At 40.7% G+C, this 12906-nt stretch overlaps 1 protein-coding gene across 5 annotated transcripts in view; it reads left to right on the plus strand.

Annotated features, from left to right (window-relative positions):
* The window catches only part of CLCN1 (chloride voltage-gated channel 1), a 71916-nt gene extending 68421 nt beyond the window's left edge, over positions 1-3495 (plus strand). For 4 of the 5 annotated variants that reach the window (XM_035313584.1, XM_035313589.1, XM_035313581.1 and 1 more), the window contains exons 22-23: positions 1243-1329; positions 2164-3495. In XM_035313584.1, the coding sequence (XP_035169475.1) occupies positions 1243-1329; positions 2164-2562 (486 nt within the window). In that variant the 3' untranslated portion in view covers positions 2563-3495. Of the gene's footprint in view, positions 1-1242; positions 1330-2163 lie in introns of those variants that run through there. The other variant, XR_004746953.1, reaches the window with a different exon arrangement.
* The last annotated feature ends 9411 nt before the right edge of the window (positions 3496-12906 follow it).

Genomic DNA, 12906 nt, shown 5'->3' on the forward strand with positions numbered 1-12906 from the left:
ACTGCAAGTTTTTAATCAATATTTATTTAATGTGAAGTGTCATCAGGTGCCTTGCATTAAATTAATTACTGTTATCCCAGTCTTTAGCAAAATAAGAACAGGCTAGCATACACTTAAGATGAGTTTGGTGTTTTCTAAAGGTCTAAGTGAAGCAATCTGAAAAATACTAGCATTTGAGAGTTTAGGGAGTACAAGAAAGGATACCTGAAGAGTGCAAATGAAAACAGTTCCATACTTCTTTTTAAAATGAACAATTTGCTCTTTTTCAGATAAACTCTGAAATAACAGACATAAGTTGACTTGGATGCACAAAAAAATGCAGGAATAAATAATAAATAAATAAATAAATAAGCTACTTGAGGTATGCATAGTTAGAGCTAGGTGTAACAATACTGAAAATTGAAAGAATGGCACAGCTTATCGTGATCAAATTGTATTTAACCAGCCTGATTTTCTTTCATGCTAGGGTAAAATGTCTTCTGCCTGAAGACTGACATTTTCCTTAATTTACACTTGAACATGACATTCAGCATCTCATGTGATGCTAAAGAAAAAGGCAAATAACAGCTCTGAAAGAATCACTTCATGTAAGGCTACAGGTAGAGTCCAGCTCAGTTTAAAGAAATTGGAGGTTAAAAATATTCCACAGATGAGCACTGAGAATGCTGAAAGTTTCAGAAAGCATGGAGTATATTTAGGCTGAAGAACAGAAGACTGATAGTAGTGTGATACCTTTCTTTTTCAGAAGTCTTTGTAAGAGAAAGGGAGTAACTTGTTTCCAGTGTTCCCACTGCACTGGGTAAAAAGCAACAAGCTGAAGTTTTGATGGGAAGTATTCTGGAAAAAAAAAGAAAAAAGAAAAAGGCCTCTGGTGGTAAGGAAAGTACTGGAATAAATAACCTAAGTAGATTCTGACAATGCATATTACTATGTGATAGTCACTTTCCAGTACCAAAATGGAAAAGGATCCTCACAAGTCCCTAAATGTACAGGGAGATGGAAGATAGGAAGAGAATGTGCTCTACATCATGAACACATTCCTAACTCATAGCTCAGCAGAAGGACCAAAGGGTAGTATTTGCTAGCTACAAAAGGGGAATAGAAGTAGTAGTTCTCACTGGGGTAACTTCAGTATTGTATACCTTTGGGATTCCCATTTATAAATCAAAGGTCTAGCACCTGATATCACATTACCAGTTTCCAAGGTCTCTAAAATGTTTCTGTGTGTGTGTTTTTCCTTAGACACATACATTGTTTTCATTACTGGGACTCAGCCATGCCTACATAACCAGTATGGGGAAGCTGAGGGGAGTGTTGGCTTTGGAAGAGGTAAGTACAGATTCTCTCATCTCCTAATCAACTGCAATCATCCTGTGAATCATTGTGAAACACTTACAGGTTGGGGATCCAGCTAGGAATATATATAACTGTGATCGCTATATTTTCAATTGAGTGTTGAGTTCTGAGTCATAGAATCATTTAGGTTGGAAAATACTTCAGAGATCACCAAGTCCAACCGTTAACCCAGCACTGCCAAGTCTGCTGTTAAACCATGTCACTAAGCTCTACATGTTTTTTGAAGACCTCCAGGGATGGTGACTTAACCACTTCCCTGGGCAGCCTGTTCTAATACTTCACAACCCTTTCAGCGAATAAATTTTTCCTAATATCCGACTTAAACCTCCTCAGGAGCAACTTAAGGGCATTTATTCTTGTCGTATCACTTAGTGCTTGGGAGAAGAGCCCAATCCCCACCTTGCTACAACCTCCTTTAAGGTAATTGTAGAGCATGGTAAGGTCTCCCCGAGCCTTGTTTTCTCCAAGCGAAACAACCCCAGCACTTTGGAAGCCATGTAGTGGAATGGATGACTTTCAGAGAAGGCAGCAGGGGTTTACAGGCATGTTAGATGGTTTGTCCTTTTCCTGAAACAAGAGCTCTTAACTGAGTGGCTATTACTGTCTCACTGGTGCAGAATTTGTTATTTACCACAGAACAAAAATTACAATACCTGTGTAAAAGGTGATCTCCCCAGGCTCCAGAGGTGGAGATGTTACTCTATTTTTAAAGCCCTTTATTCTTGAGAGCTGATGAACTTCTGCAGTGTAGGGCTGAGTCAGTCTCCCTCTCATCCATTTTTCTCTGAACTTTTTCTCTTCTAATAGCTTCAGAAGGCAATAGAGGGCTCTACACGCTCTGGAGTTCGCCTCCGCCCTCCCCTTGCCAGTTTCCGTGACACAAACCGGACTTCAATCAGCAGTGAGAAGATCAGCCAGGCCACTCAAGCATGGAATCAGCAGGACAGCTGCATGGTGGCAGCACAGAATGCAGCAGACCTGGGGACAGAAAGCCCACTACCTCCCTACTCACACTCCCCACAACCCTCTCACTTGCATGATGAAGGGGAAGGCCTGTATTCCAATTATGCCACTGATACAGATTTGGAAGAGATGGAGCTGACAAGACCAGTTGCTGAAGACATCTCAGACATCCTCAAGGACATAAGCCTACGCTCCACTGATCTGTATGAGGATGAAGATGAGGATGAAGATGTCCCTTTATAACTGCTGTGAGCCCACTGTGATCTTCCGTTGAGCCAGTCTTCTCGTGCGTGCTCCTCAAACAGAAGCCTTTGGATGCTCTTGGCAATAACAGAGGATTGATTCAGCTGGGGGAAGAAACAGAGGACTGGCCCTTTTTTGCCATTTTATGTGCAAATACCAGTTGGGTTACTGGACTCTGTGGGTGTGTACAGGAGTCAGATGTGGATTGCAAGGTGCCTAAGGGGCAGGCTCATAATGTTTAAGGCCTCTGCTTTCACTTGAGGTGAGGTGTCTACACAACATGTCACACAGGATCATAAGAGGACATGAATAGTGCTGGACACAATCAGCATGCTCTGGGTCAATCTACTATGTAAAAAGTGGAGGAGTAGCAGCTCTTCTCATTCTCTATTGGTGTCATCCTTCCAGTCGCACCTGACCTGCATACACCAGTGCAAATCAGAACTCCAGCCAAAAAGTATATTGCTGCTTCTGTCTGCAATCCTGTCCATTTTGCCACAGATCCTTTTGGCTAGCTCTTACCTTGCACTCCCCAAAACATTCCCATCAAGAACATTCTTCCTCTTTCTTAATTTTTACTCTGGGATTTTGCTGGGTGGAAGTGCAGTTAGGAGCTTCTCCTCTGTCCTTTAGCTGAACCAAGCCCGAAAAACAGGTGGGAGGAAATATATTTGGTCTACACCTCATGTCTTGAATTCAGCCACAGCTTTAAGAAAAGCACTGCAAGGGAGGAAAGACTCTTTGCTTTCCTACCTCTATAATTTTTAAATTGTACGTGGGGGCATCCTCTGTGTTGGAAGAAGAGGAGTAAAACAGCATGTATGTGCCTGTATTTCAATATCTGTGTTTGTCTCTCTAAAGCACTGTTCAAAATTTTTACAGAGTTATAGTCTTAAAATACAAGAACTTAAAATAAATTAAAAAATAAAGAACTATGGAGTGTTAGCAGGCTGACAAGAAATACAGCAGAGGCAAGTCACATTTTCTACACTTTGAAAACAAGTTATCTCTCAAGTATGCTCTTTTTCCTGGTAATTCAACCTTACCTACTTTCCACATATTTCTGCATAGCTCAGATCTGAGAATTCCAGCTCTCGCTTTTGTCAGTGTCTCCACCAGGACTAAAAGCAGAGACTTCAACCCTTGTCTGCAGCATCCCTCTCTATTCCAGATTTAGATCTGGAGGAGATTTTGATCTGTTTCCTGCTAAGAGATGTCTCGTCACGTCATTTCATAGATGCAAAACCTTTGCATTCAGAGATGTTGCTTTAACTCAATGTCCTTGTGGGGTTTTCTTGGTAAGTATACAGAATTTGATTTTGTCTATTCTGCAGCTTTCCTCTAACATTCTACTTCTCTTTCAATTATGTTTTTGGTCTAGACACTTAGATGCAGTCCCAAGCAGTCCCTTGGATATGTTTCCATTTATCAGGAACAGGGGAGAAATTTAGGCTCTGAGACTATGTTTTTGGGAGTATTGCCTTGGATAGTGAGCCACATCCTCTTCCCTGATATTTATAAAAGTTTATCTTAATGAGAGTGACTGGTTTCACCTTAACAGATGGTTTTCCAGAGGCTGTCTCTGAAGAAAGTCAAAAATAGTTACATCTAGCCCAGTCTCCCTAGGAAAATTCTCTTTTGGCTTTAGTTCCAAGGACTGACCTTTTACCAAATTCACTTTTATGGTAGTCGTGCATGGGGAAATCTGTAACCAAGTGATGGTAGAGGGAAATCTACATAGCTGGTCTCTTGGAGAGGGAGAGATTTGCTTTTGTTCTCTGAAATTCAGAGCCCACCAGCCTACCATGTATTCTTTTACACACAGTTCCTGTGTTTAAGCTATCTAGGGACAGCCTTTACCTGCCAAAGTGATCTTCACTTCTCTGAAAGTCACCCTGTCCTTGTGAGAAGACAGTGGCAATCTGAGGGCAAGTCTCTCATTCACAGCAGCTGCCTGCCTCCACCAGAGGTTTGGGGTACATATCTGATTGCCAGGCATTAGAACACAGCCTTCCTGCTACCTTTGTGTCACCTTCCCCTCCCTGCAAAGAAGAGACAACACAACTGCTATTTTTCCCAGGTAACCGTGATATTCCTATGTATAAGCAGAAGAGAGACAACATTTCTTTTATATACCCATAAATGCACAGTGAGTGACAACACTCCAAGACCAAATATGACCTGAGGGTCCACACACCCTCAGGACGGATAAGTTTCTCCAAGTCTGCCCCTACCTTATTACCAGCAAGTACAGACTTGGTTCTGCCACATTTTGCAGCTTAGCCAAACAATTGCAATGAAACAGATAAGATGGGAAGAAACTTAGAAGCTAGAGTCAACACACCTCCCCCAACTCTAGCCTGAATAAAGATATATGTTCTGCTCGAGTTCCTCACTTCTCCTATGGTGTGTTACAGAAAAACAGAGATTTGACTGGATGAGAAAGCAGATGGAGTCTATAATAAAAGCCAGAGAGTGTGTGAGTCATGACAGACAGATTGTGGGCTGGGAGAAATGAAGCTCGAACAAAAATGATTCACATGGAAGGGCTTGGGAAGCTCACAGGAAGCCACAAGCTAACCTGGAAAATTTCATGTTTTGTCACCTGAGGGTATAAGGACACAAACACGCCTCCCTGCACATGCACACACACTTAGCTCCTCCACTCCTATCGCCCTTAGCTGTCCCAGAGGAAATATGATGAATTGGACTTATTTTTGTGGGGAAGCAGAAAGATGGATGTTGTTACTTCTGCTCTTTAAAGACATCATTCAAGATCCACTACAGGTATGCCCTGTCCCCACCCTTTGAGCAGAAGCAGTATTCATCTGTGCCACTTTCTCACCAGAGAAAAAGTATGCATGCATTAATGTGTACAGGGAGCCAGAAGGAGACAATAATAATAATAATAATTTTTAAAAGTACTGCAAAGATAGCTTGTGATGTCTGGAGATGTTTCCACCTCCATTTTTACTAATAAGATCTTACTGAATTGATGCCAAGTACTTGAGTAAGTGTGAAATGTGCAGTTAGCTGACTTTTGTCACGAACTCTCTAAGCCTACACCCCCTCAGGCAACCCAGTACTCCTATCCCCTGCCTCCTCCCACCCCAAGTTTAAACTTGAAACCTTTGTCCTGCATACAAAGTGACATTGATCAGTCACTATAAAACCTGCATCTCTTATCCGATGAAAGTACAAGACTTGGCTACCTACCTACAAAAAAACATTCTTCTCCCAAATCAAGCTCTCCCCAGATTTTGTATCATCAATGAGACCTTCCTATTCATTCAGAAAATCAAACCTCAGCTCTACCCAAAAAAAAATCCAAGCACAAGCCTTGAGAAACAAGAAGCTCTGAGACTGTTTGAAATCACAAAAACTTGCTTTTGTCTTAAATAACCTATGCAGTTGCTAAGAACCACTTCTATTGGTCAAAGATTCATGTAAAACCAAGCTTGTCACTGACACTCAAAGCATTAAAATAGAGCTGATCTTGTTCAGCATTTTCTGCTCCAACCACCTGCTGAACTACATTTGATACCCAACATATAAGGAAATACTCTGCGAAGAACACAATGGTTAAAAATCTCCATCAGAGCAGAAATTTTGGGGAAATCACCACCACCATACGCACACACAAAAACAAAAACAAAAACAAAACAAAACAACAAAAAAAAAAACCACCATCCTTTTGCCTTCTATCTTCAAGAAAAAATGTAGTCCTAATCTCAACTAATTGCCAGATTACCGATTTTCAGTTAACAAGTGCAAGAAGTTATCTATGAAATTCTAGTCTAGCAAGAAGTTGAACTCTTCCTTTTAAATGGCAATTACATTTGAAAGCGGAAATCCTGTTTTTAAACTCATTAATATGAATGCATTAAAAATAAGGAAAGCAAGCCTAACAAGAAAATAGACAGGGCTTTGGGTGGTTATGACAAGGCTAAGAGACTTTGTCATGACTTCAATAAAGGAGAAAACACACGGTGATGAACAATTAGACAACCAGAAAAAAGTGCTTGAATAAAAAACATGTAACTGTTTTTCATTGGCATATTATTTCAGTCTATAAAAAATCTAATTTGCTAATCCTATGGACAAAGCTACTTAATATATACATGAAAAGAGAAACAAACAGAACGAAGAGTTCATAAAAAATAACTACACACACACACACAAACACACCAGATGTGCAAACACTGTATAGAAGTGCATGTTTTGTGGCCAGACAATACAAGCCAGGGCAATCACCAGCTAAGCAAATAAAGATCGCTCTGCCAAATTAGTCCAATCCTGGCAGTGGTATAATTAAAAACACACTATTAAATATACTGTCACAACAAGCACTAAGTTGTTCCTGGCCACATAAAAAGGATTTGGGCACAACTCTAAAACTTAGTCAAGACTAGAGACCAGTAATTAATATGTCTGCATAAAAGCCATGACAGAGCATTAGCATTCTCAAACAGATAAAAACATCTTATTTTATATTTTAATTTTAAGCCACATGATGCAAAATTTTAAGGCTTTATTTGTGGGAGGCAAGCTTAAGCTGGTCCTGACCATAACTGCAAGTTCTCATTGTGTCCCCTTCCCATACAGGACAGTCAACCAGTCAACATGTACAAATATGCACAGATGCACAAACATCACCTTTTTCAAATCAAGGGTGTGAAATACTAGGCAGCTCTGCAACTGGGATGCCTGTGATTTAAGCCACATCTCTCCCTCCCTCAGCTTGCTGGAAGTCAGGAAGTCCTGATGCAAACTCGTAGTACTAAAGACAAAACAGTGGACACCCACTGGGATTAGGTTGCTGAATAATGAAGCCAGTCTCAGACAAACTTCCTACGAGTTCAAGCACTGAGCTTTCAGATGAACATTCACTCACATTCCAGCAGTTCCAATGTGCTGCTTGTGCAAACACTGTATGCTCCATATCTAGCCAACTTGAAGGATTGGACCTGATATGGAGGACAAAGAATGCTGAGCAGTCCGGTAGCAAATTGATAAGGAAACAATGTAGAGGAAATGCTCATAGACTATCTACATGATGTACAGAACTGTTTGCTTTATATGAACAACAATCTAAAAGCTGTTAATATCTAGCTGTTTACTGAATAGCTACTCATTTAATTTAAAGGACAAATGATAAAATAGAAGACCTACTAAAATGGCGTCAGAGTTAAAGTCACACAAGCTTAAATTAGAAACTTCTCAATTACTCCTCACAGAAACAAATGCAAAAGACAGTAATGGGAGGCTTACGAGAAAATATAACTGCCAAAAAAAAAATCATCTGCTTTTTTTGCCCTCCTCAAGCTTCTATAGTGCACTTAAACAAATGGGCTGTAAAAAGAAATGGTAGTTGTGAGATGGTTGGGTTATGACCAACTTTATCACATAATCTTATGCTTAAATCAAATTTGCAGTTAGAATAATAGAATATCCTGAATTGGAAAGGACCTACAGGGATCACTGAGTCCAGCTCCTGGCTCCACACAGGACCACCCAAAAATTCAGACCATGTGTCTGAGTGCGTTGTCCAAATGCTTCTTGAAATCCAACAGGCTTGCTGCTGTAACCATTTCCCAGTGGAGCCTGTTCCATTGTCCAACTACCCTCTCAGTGAAAAAACTTTTCCTGATATCCAGCCTGAACCACCCGTCGCAGCTTCTTGCCATTCCCTCTGGTCCTGTTGCTGGTCACCACAGAGAAGGGATCATTGCTTGCCCCTCCAATCGCCTCATGAGGAAAGCTGTAGGCCACCATGAGGTCACCCCTCAGTCTCCTCTTCTGTAGGCTGAACAAACCAAGTGACTTCAGCCACTCCTCATATGTCTTGCCCTCCAGACCCTTCTCCAACTTCATAGCCCTCCTTTGGACACTCTCTAATAGTTTTATCTATTATATTGTGGCACCCAAAACTGCACATGGTGCTCAAGGTGAGGCTGCACCAGTGCAGAGTACAGCGTGACAGTCACTTCCCTCAACCAGCTAGCAAGGCCGTGTTTGATGGACCCCAGCATACAGTTGGCCCTTTTGGCTGCCAGGGCACACCATTGACTCATATTCAACTTGCTATTGACCAAAACCCCCTGGTCACTTTCTGTGCGACTGCTCCCCATCCTCTCATCCCCCAGTCTGTACATATATCCAGGGTTGTCAAGTATCAGGTTCAGAATTTGGCACTTGCTCTTGTTAAACGTCATATTGTCGGTGATTGCCCATCCCTCTAATTTGTCAAAATCTCTCTGCAAGGCCTCTCTACCCTCAAGGGAGTCAACAGATCCTCCCAGTTTAGTAACATTTATATCTACAAACCTGCTTAGTGTTCCTTCAAGTCCTGCATCCAAGTAATTTATGAAAACAATGAAAAAGAGATGGCCCTAAAATGGAGCCCTGGGGAAGCCCACTAGTGACTGGTCACTAGCCTGAGGTAACCCCATTTACTATAGCCCCTTGGGTCTGACCCATCAGCCAATTATTCACCCATCATATTATGTTTTTGTCTAGTCAATGTTCTGGACATTCTGTCCAGAAGGATACTGTGAGAAACTATATCAAAAATGTTGATGAAATCCAAAAAGATTACCTCAGCTGCCTTCCCTTGGTCAACTAGTCGGATAACCTTTTCATAAAAGGAAATTAAGCTCATTAAACAGGACTTTCCCCTCATGAACCTGTGTTGATTATGACCGATGACTGCATTGTCTTTCAGGTGTTTTTCGGTAACTCCTAGAACTATCTTCTCCACAATTTTACCAGGCACTGAAGTGAGACTGACAGGCCTGTCAGGGTCTTCTTCCTTGCCCATCTTGAAAACTAGGATATTTGCCAGTTTTCAGTCGACTGGGAACTCTCCATATTTCCCAAACCATTGAAAAATAATTGAGAGAGGTCTCGTGATGATATTGATCAGCTCTTTGACCACCCTGGGATGACTCCAGTTGGGCCTTATATGCATCCAGCTGGATCAGCAGTTCCCACGCAAGTTCAGAGTCAGATGGGAATTTATCATTAGCACAGTCATAGTCCTTCAACTCAGGTTCCAGGGGTCCCAGGGCCCATCATCAGTGTTGAAGACAGGTGAACACAGCATTAAGCATCTCTGTTTTGTTTATGTTGCTATTTGTGAGACGAGTATCCTCATAATGTAGCAGACCAATGTTGTCTCTGGTCCTCCTTTTGCTGTTAATAATATGGCACAGAAACTATGAACTGTCTGAAGGACTATATAGAAAATACCCTTGCAGCTGGCAAAGTGCAGAGCCAGTGAGGTGTACAGCAAGAACTATGCCCTTTATATTTACTCTTTTCATTAATTACTTGAAAAAGTAACTTAAGAGAGCTTGTAAGACTGTAAGATGAGAGAAGCATATAGTAGATTTGCCATCTAGTCTAAACAGAAAAATGAGAAGGAAATAGGAATGAAAGTCTGGGGCAAATACCACAGAGTGAGGTTCATGCTGTTGCTAAGCAGCTAAATCCAGAGAAGTACTTAACTGAGGGATAAATCTAGAGTAGAATGATGACAAAAGAGTTATGTTAGGTGAAGCATTCAGCAGCTGCACACTATCTTTGTAGCATAATGTGAAATTAAGAAAAAAAAAAACATTCTTGGTACTGCTTCCAACCTCAGAGTTGGGTTCTTTTCCCAGGGACTCAAGTCTTAAATGTATGTGGAATAACTGATTTCATTTAGGACATTACATTTCAATAAAAAATATATAGTGACAATTTAGATGCCATGAGGGGGGAACAACACAACAACAAAAAACAATGAGAGTGAATACTAGGGGACTTTCAGGAGTGGAGGGATAAAAAACTAAAGGAGTTAAAACACAATTAAATATATGAACATAATTAACATAATTATGCAGATATACATACCGAAGGACGGATGAGAATCTATTCAGCGGGTAAACTGGGAGGAGATTAATTTCAAATAGAACACAAAAAGCAAAGATCTGATAAGAAGTCCTGATTGTGAAATACAGTATGCCTTACGCAGGTCAAGTGACACTGGTTAGCCCCTGAAATAACCAGTGAAAAAGTGCAAATAAATATCTTCACAAGGAAATAAACATCTTTCATGTCTAGAACTTAGAATTCTCATATGATTAACAAAATGCAACTGGATCAGGCCTAACATTCTAAAACCCTATAGGAAGAGGCAGATGACACAATAATACTGGAATTGCAGAGCTGTTCCTTTCCAGGGAAAAGGTATTTCCTTTTCCAACCAATTCCCTGAACTGATATGAGGATACCAGGCTAAGAAGTGCTGATTTAAAGATAAACCATGAAACCAGAGTCTTACTACTCATGGTAAGTGCATGTGCCACCCCAACATCAGATTCCTCTTTGTGTCTCATCCTAACCTGCTGTTGTGAAACTGTACCAACTGTACCAGTTGTGTCTGCACATCACCAATACCAGGATAAAACTTAGACACATCATCTGGTAAATGCTTTTGCAGTGCAACAAGGAATCTCTGTGCTAAACAAAAGGATCCTGTCAATGTGATGCTGTCTATCATCAAATCTGTCGTCATGGCCTGGGATTTGTTTCATGGTAGCCACAATACAAGCGAGATTTTAACCCTGTATAGTGGAACAGATGACGTTCTTATCTTCTCGATGAGAAATAGTACATCATATATTTCTTATTGTGGGATGTTTCTCCAAGACACCATGGATTCTTTTCAAGGCCCTCCATCAGACAATCTCATTGAGACCCACCCCTGTTCCTATGATCCTCTTTTCTCAGACGCAACTCCCCTGGAACCAGTCCCACAGAAATAAAACACTTCCACCAGCCAGGATGGCAAGACCACATTCTGTTTAATAACAACTCCATAAAGGACTGTACATGCTATTTTGAGCTACCTCCCCCTATTTAATGTGGTTGCTGCCACATACAGGCATGGAGGTGTAGAGTGCCATATAGTTTCCTAAGTCTATATGTAGTGTGTGTACATGTATGTATGTGTTTGTACTTGCATGTGTTTATATATAACTTTGTAGAAGTGTTATCTTAGAAGTCACATTATCAAAACATGCGAAGTATATTCAACAAAAATTTTCAGGCAAACATGTTTTGGAGCTGGAAGACCAAAGGCAAATCAGACTCATTTTAGTTATTAAGGGCTAGTGTGGGACAAGGTAGGGATGAAAGCTTACAATAGTGGACCCCTTTCTATTTTTTGTTTTACTTCCATTCAGTACTTTCCCCCCAGACATTAATGCACCTCTGTAAACACTAGCTTGAAAGAATACAGATAATCACCATGCAGCCTCCCCCTATAGAAAATGTGTATGGATTGGAGGGAAAGTCTTAAAATTGCTTTGTTGCAACCTCCACTGTCCCATACACTTACGATAAAGCAGTTTCAGACACTGAGAATACAACATTTGAAGCCACAAACCTTAGTTACTTTTAAACTTGCTTCAGGAATCCATTCCCCACACCACTCCTGAGATTCCCATCCACCACCCCTGTATGTCTCAAATCCTCAGTCTGGACCCTCCCATACGTGAAAAAAGCTGAAACAAGATAAACCCGTTTCTCTCTGAAATTACTTTTGAGTCCCAACTTTATAGCATAGGGATTTCCAGAGGCCTCCAATCATGCATAACATCCACAAATCAGAGAAGAGAAATTGAAGTCAAACAAGAATATATATATCTGCAAAAGGGCTTTTGGCTTGCTACATTGCTCACACATGCAATATCTGAAAAGAAGGGAAGTCCACCTGTACTTGCTCCATGGAAGCTCAGCAGAGCTTTAGAAAAGGGTTCTTAACCTTCTGACCTCCAACAGGACTGGATTTCCATGTCCAATGAAAATGAATCCAGAAAGCTAATGAATCTGTACTAGATGCTTTTATCTCATTAAAATTAAATCTTGGTGCACAATCTTGTTTCCATAATGGAGAAAATCATTTTTAGATGGTTTGTCTGACTAGGATGGACATTTGTTCCCTCAGAGGAAAGCAGAAACAAGACTAGTACATTCAAAATGTCCCCAATCAAAGGAGATGAGGCAAATGCTCACTAACATTATTTCCACAGAACATTGCAACCCCTTTCTTCCTAGACAACACCATTCATCAGTAGGTATATCCCTTGATGTCTGCAGAGAACATTCTCCCTTGAACAAGATTTCATAATTTTATGAAACAAGTCTCTACAGTTTTAGTAAATATAGTCTTTCACAGGGAGTCCTGGCCTGACTATTTTCCTCTTCCAGCAATGTGCATCTGTACTGGCAAAAAAACATAATTCCTTTTTCTATTGGTCTATATATGAGTAGACCTAAACTGACATTCATAGAGCT

This window comes from Oxyura jamaicensis, chromosome 1 (genome assembly GCF_011077185.1).
Source record: "Oxyura jamaicensis isolate SHBP4307 breed ruddy duck chromosome 1, BPBGC_Ojam_1.0, whole genome shotgun sequence".
Classification (NCBI taxonomy): domain Eukaryota; kingdom Metazoa; phylum Chordata; class Aves; order Anseriformes; family Anatidae; genus Oxyura; species Oxyura jamaicensis.